The 12597-nt window shown below is 41.4% G+C and overlaps 1 protein-coding gene across 2 annotated transcripts in view; it reads right to left on the bottom strand.

The window, feature by feature from the left end:
• Positions 1-1376: 1376 nt before the first annotated feature.
• Positions 1377-12597, bottom strand: part of CYFIP1 (cytoplasmic FMR1 interacting protein 1) — a 129641-nt gene continuing 118420 nt past the window's right edge. For both annotated transcript variants that reach the window (XM_040336300.1, XM_040336299.1), the window contains exons 27-31: positions 9903-9975; positions 4165-4259; positions 3788-4026; positions 2496-2643; positions 1377-2287 (exon numbers count right to left, since the gene is read on the bottom strand). In XM_040336300.1, the coding sequence (XP_040192234.1) occupies positions 2123-2287; positions 2496-2643; positions 3788-4026; positions 4165-4259; positions 9903-9975 (720 nt within the window). In that variant the 3' untranslated portion in view covers positions 1377-2122. The remainder of the gene's footprint in view (positions 2288-2495; positions 2644-3787; positions 4027-4164; positions 4260-9902; positions 9976-12597) is intronic.

Here is a 12597-nt window from a genome sequence, read left to right as displayed (position 1 = left end):
CTGTAAACAGGGAACATAACCCACTTGTCAAGATTTAAGGAGCTGTGTCCGTCCATGGACGATAAGAGAAATATTTTTTTGGGGATATTTATTATAGTAAAAAAATGTTTTTTTTTTAAAAATTGGCGCTCTATTTTTGTTTATAGCGCAAAAAATAAAAACCAGAGGTGATCAAATACCACCAAAAGAAAGCTCTGTTTGTGGGGGGGGGGGGGGGGGGAAGGGGCGAGTCGCACGACCGCGCAATTGTCAGTTAAAGCGACGCAGTGCCAAATCGTAAAAAGTGGCCCGGTCATTTGGCAGCTAAATCCTCCGGGGCTGAAGTGGTTAATCCTGCTCCCCTTTAACGCCTCAAGCAGAACAGGACCCGCCATCAGTGAGAAATGCCAAGCATTATATAGCTACCTGCAATGAAAGAGCCTGAAAAATAAATCTTTCAGTGCCGACTTCCTACATAGTCACATGACATCTTAAAGTCAAAGATGGACACTGAAGACGTCCCTCTCTGATCACAAGTCTAAACAGGTAGTTACATAATACTTATGTTACTAACTCAGTCCTCATTCTCACTGAAGTCTGAATGGTGGAGTATCTCGATTCAGGGTTACCAACCCCTCCACCACATATTGTATTTTTGGTACTGGCTCAGTCCTCCCATGCTTGCCTCCAAATACTGGCAAGTCATCACCTAACTACTACTTCTTTAGAGTAATAAGCACTCACACCAGACTGTTAAAGAGGAAGGTCACACTAAAATGTATCTATGAACATTCACCTTCTGCCTGTCAAGTGTACGCACATATGGGATCTTACTGGAGTGGGTCTTCTTCCATGGGGCTGCATGTTTACCTTCCTGTGCCATTAACCAACAGTTCCAGTTCTCAATCAGATGATTGCTGTGATAGCCTGTGATTGGCCCCTGTGCTCCTTCTACTCTTGCTAGAGAAGACTGTAAACAAAAAAGTTGGGTAAAATATATATATATATAAAATAAAAGATAAAATAGCTAGATCATGGTTTGACCCAGGTGACTGTCAGGGTCAAAGGTCAGCCATGTTAGTGTTTTTTTTTTTTAGGTAGGATTAAAAAAAGCAGCGCATTTTTATTCAGTATCTGTGTCAGTTTAAGTGTGTACGATTGTGTCTGAGCTCTACTACGGGTATAATAAACAATAAAACATACACTTTGTTCTTTTTTTTTTACCATTTTGTGCCAGTTTTTCCTGACGACAAAAAAAAAAATCTGAAGATATTAATTAACCTTAACCATCAAATGAAGGTCCAATTTGTACTGAAAAACAAGGTATAATTCATCTGGATACACCAAGTTGAACATATTTTTCATTTTAACTGCCCAACAGCAACATTTTTATCAACTAGTGTTAATATAAACTTTTATTGTAAATTGACAATACAGAATGTTTTTGATTACATGAGATTACATTTATTTTTTTTAATTTCTGGAAAAAGTTAAATCTTAAGAATGCTGTAACTGCACAATTTTATGTTTTCTTATTTGAAGGGGAAATATGAAAAAAAATCAGTATGACTGGTAGTGTTATCGGCAGTAAATCTGTTTATGGGCTAAATAACTTAAGTTGCAGGCACTCAACACAGAACAGGCTCCTGTAAGATCATATTATTCTGCTTGTTTGACTGCCTACAAGAGGAAAAGTTTGCACACAGAATGGTTTATTTTTTACCATCTTGGTTATAGGTTAAATAGGTTTACAATCTGTTAAAAAAAAAACCTTACCTCTGCAATGGCATCTCTACATACATTGTTTACAGCTTTCTAGAGCCACAGCTCCTAAGAAAGATCCCCTCAACTGTTCCCAAGTTATAGACAAGTGGGCAGGGTCCGCTTCAGGCTGGTCCTTATTCACAATACGATGGGTGGACTCTGCCCATTTATCTGCAGCATGAGGACAGCTGGGTATATTCATAGGAACAGTGGCAAATAAAACAAAAAAATATACTGATTTAGCATTTTTACAGATTTCATAGCAATTCTTTAACTACAGTGAGGATTTTTCTGCCTTATTTTGCATTCTCTACCAGAAAAATACAGTATAAGGAGTCAACACAGTGTGGCAAGGAGAAATAGTACAGTGGGAGGAGCCTTAGTTGCTGGCTAGTGATTGGTGTATGGGAGGCTGGAAGCAGCGCACATGTTCTACAGGTGTATTTTCTCCATCTCCTGCCTTCAAGTACTTGTCCAAGATGAAAATTATCTCATCATTCAGCATTTGGAATTTACGTATGCGCTCTACCATCTTCTTCAAGGGCTGTAAAAGACAAAGACCGCTATTAAAAATGTGACAAACCACTTTTTTGCTTGAGCTGGACATGTGTAATTCTGCATGGCATAAGCATAAAGCGGTTCTAGAGACAGGAGCTTGACTTTCTTTTTACAAGAAGTTTTATTGTTTCCCAAAGTGAAACTGTCCGGTACAAAAGAGCACATTATATCAGGAAACTTGGTTATTCACATACCACATTTTTGATAATCTCATCCTTGCCATCATGCTTCTGTACTTTCAGGAGATGATAACAGAAGTCCATAACATCATAGCGGCGGTGCTGACCCAAAAGGACAATGATCATACAGCCAGCCCAGTGAAGTCCGTCACCAAAACACTGCCTATTATAAGAGATGTGAAATATTACCAACACATTCACAGTTTATATACTTGCCAGAGAAAACTACAAATAGAATATGCATATAGGAGGACTATAAAAATAATGTCAAACGTGTCAATGCTGGAGGCTCCAACAACAATTTATCAAACATCTAGCAATCTTTCCTAACATTTAAAACACATCAGAGGGGTTGGGCATTTTGCAGTGACAGATACAGTATTCTTCTAGAGGGCGATTAATAAAAGTGCTGATCATCATGTCATTGACAACACAGGAAGAACATGAAGAGAGCAATGGCGTGCTCCAATGCATCATCATCCAACAAAACTAGTCTGCTCATTCAAGAAGACACTATTAGCCGGATTCAGGTAGAGCGGCGTATCTTAGATCGGCGTAGCACAAGTACAGTATTCTCAAAGCACTTGCTCCGTAAGTTGGCGTAGCGTAAATGGGCCGGTGTAAGCCCACCTAATTCAAATTAGGAAGGTAGTGGGCGTGTTGTATTAAAAATAAGCCGTGACCCCATGTTAATGAATTCCCGAACGAACGGCGCATGCTCAGAATCACATCGAATTTACACCCTAAGATACGACGGCTCAGTGGCAAAGACGTGAACGTAACCTACGCCCAGCCCCATTCACGTACGACTTACGTAAACGACTTAAAATCCGACGGCAGTTTTGACATCCATACCCTAACATGACTTAGACCAGCTATTTGGTGGTTTATCTTTACGCCGGAAAAACGCCTTACGTAAACGGCGTAGATTACAGCGACGGGCATAAGTAAGTTCGTGAATCGGCGTATCTAGGTCATTTACATATTCAACGCGTAAATCAACGGTAGCGCCCCTAGCGGCCAGCGTAAATATGCACCCAAGATACGACGATGTATGAGACTTACGTCGGTCGTATTAAGCCAGAATTCAGGCGTATTGAGAATAAGGCGCATAGATACGACGGCGTATCTGTAGATACGCCAGCGTAAGTCTTTCTGAACCTGGCCCTATATAGCTAAATGTCTACCTTGTACAAAATATTTTGTAAATTTAGCTGCAGTGAGCCTCACAAATGTTTAAATGAAGCAGATTTGATATTACAAATTAGGCTTGTCTGATGATACATGACGTGACGCAGTATACTTACTCCACAGTGAATTCATGAGTACCCACAGGTATGCAATAAACAAACTGCATAGCACTCCAGAGCCTATGGAATTCTACACACTCGTCTACATGCATCACACCATTGCTGGGAAGGGGGCCACGCCAAATAGGATCATCGAGATAACTACGGACTCGAGTAAGGATAACTTCAAACATCGACAGGCCGCAGCAGAGACGTTCTTTGGTCAGTAAGTCGCCCTCTCTTGCTATGGCAATTTGCTGTGAAAAAAGCCCAATATGAATAAAAAAAAGTGTTCGAAATATGCACAATAGTCATGTTTTAATCACTATTTTACCGCCCATTTAAAACAATCATCTAATTTGAATCTTTTATGTTTGCAATCACTGAGGAAATACCTGAGGAGTCCCTAATCTTTCTATGAGTGGCACCAGGTGCAGTGGAGCATACTTCGATTCCAGTCTTTTCATCTTTGCCTCCAGACGTTCTCCCTCTGGAAATCAACGCATATACATTTATGACTTAAAGGGAATCGAGTGTTTTATATAATATTATGCTAAAATACACAAATTGTTATGTTTTTTCATTTCTTTTTAACAGACAAATATAAAATTCTACACAGATGTTGTATATGCATATATCGTTTGTAGCCAGCAGGGAGAGACCTATGAAAAAGCCAGCCTCTGAAATCTCACCCATTCAGGGTATGCCAAAAATAGATTCTGTTAGCACAGGAAACAAAGTCTCAACACAGCGTGAAAAGGTATTAAGGCATAGTTTTATAAATACATAGACAACGATCTGACTCCACTTATTAAAATGCATTTATGACTGATTCTAACCCTAGGGCTGCCACTGCTCAAGCTAGATGGGCTTCATTGGACATATTTACTAAATCTGACTGGTCTGAATTTAGTGATACCTACCTCCGATATTTCTTCAAAAGATAGGATTATTCAGCAAAAAAATGTTTCACTACTCCCACTAGATTGCACAGAATGGGTCTACGCTCAGGCGCTACCTGCTTTAGGGGCTGAGGGCAGGCTGGTGATTTCCTCCATTGCTTCTGGGCCTATCCCATGGTCCAGGAGTTTTGGAAGGAAGTGGGCTCCTTTCTTTTTTCTGCACTGGGCCTTCCTAATGTCCTTCATCGCTAAAACTGTCTCTTAGGTATATTTGGAGACCGGTCCCTTTCTAGTTATGCTAAACGACTTTTCCTCATTTTGAATTTTTATGATAAAATATATCTTTAAAAAAAAAAATACAATGTCATGATACCCTGTAATGTACATTTATTTGCGGATGAAATGTTAAAATAAAAATAACGAAAAAAGTGTTACAAATCACCAGTTTATAAACCTGCAAATCAGAGGTCTCAAGCTGTAGCTGTTGCAAACCTACAAGTCCCATCATGCCTCTGCCTTTGGGAGTCATGCTTGTCGTGATGCGATGGATTGCGGTTTCACCTGTAGTGTATGGTGGAATCGCCACATAAAAAAAAGCAAAGAAACAAAAAGAAAGAGGACGCCTCCTCATAGTGTAAAAAAAAAAAAGGATAGAAAATGTATTCCAAAAATTTTATCCATCAAATATAAAACTCCATAAAATATCCACATCAAAGTAAACGTGAAAAAATATAGATAGGAAAAAAATATCACAAGTAAAAAAGGGAGAAATAGCACAGTCTAGGAATGGCTGGGGCATACCACGTATTACTTGTGATATTTTTTTCCCTATCTATATTTTTTCACGTTTACTTTGATGTGGATATTTTATGGAGTTTTATTTTTGATGGATGACATTTTTGGAATACATTTTCTATCATTTTTTTACACTATGAGGAGGCGTCCTCTTTCTTTTTGTTTCTTTGCTTTTTTTATGTGGCGAGTCCACCATACACTACAGATGAAACAGCGATCCATCGCATCACGACAAGGGATTTGAGTCAAATCGGATCTGGTGTTCGTGGAGAATCTTACCCCAGTGTCATCAGGAGGATCTGTACCCCAGAGGATTGGGTTGACCATACGCATTAGACCCACGCCATATGGTGTTTCGGGTCCACCTTAGCTGGTAAGGGTATTTCACCTTTTCCTTTATTCGGATGTTAGTTGCACCTCTGAGGGTGATTCCACATATGGTGACACCGGAAGGAATCAGACTCCATCTCCTGTGCAGATTCTGAAGTTTTCACTGTAGTTGGATGGACATTACCATTTTATGTTTTGTATTATATGGGACTTTGGTATATGATCACTAGCACTAGTTATCTTTGTGGATACCACATTTTCTCATAGTTACACGTTGTGTATGTTAGTGATTTGGCATCATTTTATTTTCTTTACTCAGTTACACAATGACTGCAGTTGTCATTTTACACAGTAGACATTTTGTTTGCTAGAAAATTACTCAGAACCCCCAAACATTATATAGGTTTTTGTCAGAGACCATAGGGAATAAAATGGTAATCTTTGCAACTTTTTATCTCGCATGGTATTTGCGCAGCAATTTTTCAAATTTTCTTGGGGGGAAAATAAAAAAGTTTTAATGCAAGAAAAAAAAACAGTAAAGTTAGCCAAATTTTTTAGCATAATGTGAAAGATGATGTTACGCCGAGTAAAAAGATACAACATGTCACGCTTTAAAATTGGGCACACTCATGGAATGGCGCCAAACTTCGGTACTTAAAAATCACTATAGGCGACACTTTAAAAATGTCTACAGGTTGCCTGTTTAGAGTTACAGAGGAGGTCTTGTGCTAGAATTATTGCTCTCGCTCCAACGTTCGCTGTAATACCTCATGTGTGGTTTGAATGCCAATTACACGAGGGCGCGACCTGTGGGTGATATGTGGGCTTCCCAGCCAAGGCGGCGGAATATTTTTCAAATGCAGAGGCCAGGTGTGATGTCATAACATCGCGTCCGGCCTCCGAACGATCATAGAGACTTCGGGGACCATGTGGTCTGCTGAATATCTCCATGTCAACATCCAGCACTGTTCGATTCCCTCTCCGGCTCGCCGATTGCATGGGAAAGCCGGTGAAAGCACCAGAGAGCGGCCGGAGGGGATGGATTAACAACGTCCCCTCCCACCACCTGTAAGAACGATCAAGTGGCTGAACAGCTGCTACGATTGTTCTTACGGTAAAGGGAATCGTCGGCTGTAAATGAAGATATCTGAATGACGTCTGTAACTGCAGGCATCATTCAGATATCCCCACTCAAATTCTGTAACGTCATATGACATTGGGCAAACGGTCATCTCTATCGTCGCCGGCCTATTCGTTCTCCAGGCCCCCGATGGCACGGGAGAGCCCGGAGAAGCAGCCGGATGGCGGCATGTCCCCTCCCGCTGCCTTTAAGAATGATCAAGCGGTGGAACTGCCGCTATGATCGTTCTTATCGTGCACAGAATCGCCGGCAGAAGATGGTGATATCTGAACGATGCCTGTAGCTGCAGGCATCATTCAGATATCACCACACAAAGTCGAGGACATCATATGACGTCCTTGGGGGACAAGTGGTTAAAATCTTTTGCAAATTTATTACAAAAAAACAAAAACAATATAAAAAAAAAATAAAAAATCACATGTATTCACAGCCTTTGCCATAACACTGCAATTAACCTGCATCCTGTTTCCACTGATCATCTTCGAGATGTTTCTACAACTTGGAGTCCACCTTTGGTAAATTCAGTTGATTGGACATGATTTGGAAAGGCAGACACCTGTCTATATAAGGTCCCACAGTTAACAGTGCATGTCAAAGCACAAACCAAGCCATGAAGTCCAAGCAATTGTCTGTAGACCTCAGAGACGGGAATTTATCGAAGCACAAATCTAGGGAAGGGTACAGGAAAATGTCCGAAACATTGAAGGTCCCAATGAGCACAGTGGCCTTCATCATCCATAAATGGAAGAAGTTTGGAACCAATAGGACTCTTCCTAGAGCGGGCCGCCTGGCCAAACTGAGCGATCGGGGAGAAGGGCCTTAGTCAGGGAGAGGACACAGAACACAATGGTCACTCTGACAGAGCTCCAGCATTTTTTCTATGGAGAGGAGAAACTTCCAGAAGACTAACCATCTCTGCAGCACTCCACCGATCAGGCCTGTATGGTAGAGTGGCAAGGCAAAAGCCACTCCTCAGTAAAAAGGCACAAACATGGCATGCTGCCTTGAGTTTGCAAAAGGACACCTGAAGGACTCGGACCATGAGAATCCTCTGGTCTGATGAAACAAAAATTGAACTCTTGGGCCTGAATGGCAAGCGTCATGTCTGGAGAAAACCAGGCACTGCTCATCACCCAGCCAATACCATCCTTACAGTGAAGCACGGTGGTGGCAGCATCATGCTGTGGGGATTTTCTTCAGCCGCAGAAACTGGGAGACTAGTCAGGATCGAGGGAAAGATGAACACAGCAATGTAAAGAGAGACATCTTTGATGAAAACCTGCTCCAGATCGCTCTGGACCTTGGACTTAGGTGAAGGTTCATCTTCCAACAGGACAATGACCATAAGCACACAGCCAAGATAACAAAGGAGTGGCTACGAGACAACTCTGAATGAGTGGCCCAGCCAGAGCCCAGACTTGAACCCGATTGAACATCTCTGGAGAGCTCTGAAAAGGACTGTGCACCGACGCTACTCATCCCAACCTGATGGAGCTCGAGATGTCCTGAAGAAGAATGGGAGAAACTGCCCAAAAATATATGTGTGCCAAGCTTGTAGCATAGTACTCAAAAGGACTCGAGGCTGTAATTGATGCCAAAGGTGCATCAACAAAGTCTTGCGCAAAGCCTGTGAATACTTGTGTGCATGTGATTTTTTATTTTTTTTATTTTAACCACTTAAGCCCCGGACCTTTATGCAGCTAAAGGCCCAGGCCAGGTTTTGCGATTCGGCACTGCGTCGCTTTAACAGACAATTGCGCGGTTGTGCGACGTGGCTCTCAAACAAAATTGACGTCCTTTTTTACCCCACAAATAGAGCTTTCTTTTGGTGGTATTTGTTCACCTCTGCGGTTTTTATTTTTTGCGTTATAAACAAAAATAGAGCGACAATTTTGAAAAAAATTCAATATTTTAGCGTTTACAAAATAGGGGATAGTTTTATTTTTTATTTTATTGTTTACTACCAATGGCGGCGATCAGCGATTTTTTTCGTGACTGCAACATTATGGCGGACACTTCGGACAATTTTGACACATTTTTGGGACCATTGTCATTTTCACAGCAAAAAATGCTTTTAAATTGCATTGTTTATTGTGAAAAATGACAGTTGCAGTTTGGCAGTTAACCACAGGGGGCGCTGAAGGAGTTAGGGTTCACCTAGTGTGTGTTTACAACTGTAGTGGGGTGTGGCTGTAGGTCTGACATCATCGATCGAGTCTCCCTATAAAAGGGATCACTCGATCGATGCAGCCGCCACAGTGAAGCAGCTCCGGGGAGCGATCGCGAGGGGGCGGCTAGAAACGAATAGCCGCGCCCTTGTTCCGGATCGCTCCCCGCGGGTTTCAGACCGCCGCATGTAGTGGGGGGGGTCCCAATCGGACCCCCGACCCGCGGAAAGGCGGGGACGTACATGTACACCCATATGCCTGTACGTGCCATTCTGTTGACGTACGTATACATGCGGCGGGCGTTAACCGGTTAAAATAATTTGCAAAGATTAAAAAAAAAAAAAGAAAACACTTTTCATGTTGTCATTATGGGGTACTGTCTGCAGAATCATGAGGAAAATTATGAATTTAACCCATTTTAGAATAAGGCTGTAACATAACAAAATGTGGAAAAAGTGAAGAGCTGTGAATACTTTCCCGGATGCGCTGTACGTTAATGGAATTGAATGCTAAATGCTTAATAGTCTACAATCTTTTTTTTTTAGCCTTTCTAAACTGAAAAACCATGTGCGGTTTCTTGTTTTTTGTTTTTATTTTTTGCCTTCAATGTCCTGCCACTGAATGTAACCTGTACTACTGTTGTCAAATGTAAAACAATGGTTCATGGGTGTTTTCTGGTCATCCGTTACGACTTAAGCCCAAGCCGCTGAGCCAATTAAAAAAAAAAAAAAAAAAAAAAAAGTGAAAATGAACCTGGTTTGAGGGTCTATAAAAGCAACCTCTAGGAATACACTCACCTTTAACATGGACTCTGGGCAGAATGTTCTGAAAAGGTGCAGCATGAAGCAGGTCACACACTTCTTCTAGTGACTTAATGGTTAAATAACATAGTTAGAAGAAAAAAAAAAAATGTGCCATACATAACATCTTGGAAAAAAAAAAAAAAAAAAAAAAAAGAAGATACAGGTATACAAATTCATAACTCATCGACTGCAGTGATATCAATCTTTTGTTTTATTCTGTCCTGTGGTACTAATGCTCGCTGCCCACAAAACGAGAAACATTTCTTTCAATTAGTGTCTAATGTTCCATCTAGCTAAATCAAGCCAAATTGCTGCACTTCAATGACTACGCTAATACTGTTGCTACGATACATCGAGCTTTCAAAAGCATGCGATTAGCCAGTCATTTTGTTGGACCCCTCAGCCCATTAATCATAAAATCTCCTGCATTTCCCCAGCATGATTGCAATAGAACTGGTACAATTCAGCAAACGCACAATAACAACCTCCCAAGGGGTACAGTCCTATTTTATAGTGTGACCTGTATCACGCAGAAACCCTCATAAGGACATGCACTGCTACACCACCCGCATGCAAACAGCGGAGAGAGCGGCAGAGAATAATTGTGAAGCCAGGGCTATTATAGGCACAATTATGAAGACCTGCAGTAGTTGAATAACTCATCGCTATATCCAAAGAGTGAATATAATCACCATGCTAATTTTAACCAGCTGCTGCTTAAAAATGAACCCGCTTACATTTATACTTGGGCTTGTTTATGTGACCCTTCCCCCCCCCCCATTAGTTAAAGTAGCATTAAACACAAAAACAATGTATTAATTTGCAGCGCACCAATTGTTAGATGTGGTGTCTGCATTCGTTTTTTTAAGATTTTCTCCTTTACTTTCACTCAGGTATCCAGCCAAAGAGTCTGTTATTTTTCAACTTACATTAACAAACCAAGCTGCCCAAGGTAATAGTTGTGGAACACTGACAGGGGTGTTTACAACGGGCAGCTTTTATTTATAGAATGCCTTTATTTAAAAAAAAAAAAAAAAAAAAAAAAAAAGGGGTTGTTGTAACTGCTTAACCACTTCCCGCCTGCCATATGCAGAATGACGGCCGAGAAGCAGTTTAGTTATTCTGACTGGGCTTCATATGACGTCCAGCAGAATAAGCTGCGGGGGGACGGCGATCGGTGGTGTGGTGCGACGTAGGCTCTTTACCACGTGGTCAGAGGTGTCCAATCACAGCCGATCACAGTGTAAATAGGAAGAGCAGTTTATCGGCTTTTCCTCCATTGGCACTGACAGGCGCGAGTAGAGGAAAGCCGATCGATTGCTTATCAGTGCAGCCCCCCTGAGGGTGCCTACCCAGGACCACCAGGGATGGCCTTAAGTATCACTTTATTTCCTAGCTTGGATACAATATTGGCAGAGATGCATCCTGATATAATATATAGCAAATAGGAATATAGATACTGCACTAAGGTTGTGAATCTGGATGCAACTCAGACTCTGAAGTCTGGAAGCTAAAAAATACCCAAACAAAAGTCATGATTTGATGAACATACAGTGCCTTGCGAAAGTATTCGGCCCCCTTGAACTTTGCGACCTTTTGCCACATTTCAGGCTTCAAACAAAGATATAAAACAAATTTTTTTGAAGAATCAACAACAAGTGGGACACAATCATGCAGTGGAACAAAATGTATTGGATATTTCAAACTTTAACAAATAAACTGAAAAATTGGGCGTGCAAAATTATTCAGCCCCCTTAAGTTAATACTTTGTAGCGCCACCTTTTGCTGCGATTACAGCTGTAAGTCGCTTGGGGTATGTCTCTATCAGTTTTGCACATCGAGAGACTGAGATTTTTGCCCATTCCTCCTTGAAAAACAGCTCAAGCTCAGTGAGGTTGGATGGAGAGTGTTTGTGAACAGCAGTTTTCAGTTCTTTCCACAGATTCTCGATTGGATTCAGGTCTGGACTTTGACTTGGCCATTATAACACCTGGATATGTTTATTTGTGAACCATTCCATTGTAGATTTTGCTTTATGTTTTGGATCATTGTCTTGTTGGAAGACACATCTCCGTCCCAGTCTCAGGTCTTTTGCAGACTCCATCAGGTTTTCTTCCAGAATGGTCCTGTATTTGGCTCCATCCATCTTCCCATCAATTTTAACCATATTCCCTGTCCCTGCTGAAGAAAAGCAGGCCCAAACCATGATGCTGCCACCACCATGTTTGACAGTGGGGATGGTGTGTTCAGGGTGATGAGCTGTGTTGCTTTTACGCCAAACATAACGTTTTGCATTGTTGCCAAAAAGTTCGATTTTGGTCTCATCTGACCAGAGCACCTTCTTCCACATGTCTGGTGTGTCTCCCAGGTGGCATGTGGCAAACTTTAAGCAACACTTTTTATGGGTATCTTTAAGAAATGGCTTTCTTCTTGCCACTCTTCCATAAAGGCCAGATTTGTACAGTATACGACTGATTGTTGTCCTATGGACAGAGTCTCCCACCTCAGCTGTAGATCTCTGCAGTTCATCCAGAGTGATCATGGGCCTCTTGGCTGCATCTGTGATTAGTCTTCTCCTTGTATGAGCTGAAAGTTTAGAGGGACGGCCAGGTCTTCGTAGATTTGCAGTGGTCTGATACTCCTTCCATTTCAATATTATCGCTTGCACAGTGCTCCTTGGGATGTTTAA

The sequence above is a fragment of the Rana temporaria genome, chromosome 2 (genome assembly GCF_905171775.1).
Source record: "Rana temporaria chromosome 2, aRanTem1.1, whole genome shotgun sequence".
Taxonomy (NCBI): domain Eukaryota; kingdom Metazoa; phylum Chordata; class Amphibia; order Anura; family Ranidae; genus Rana; species Rana temporaria.
The sequence above is the reverse complement of the archived record's forward strand: the minus strand, read 5'-3'. Positions and strand labels throughout refer to the sequence as shown.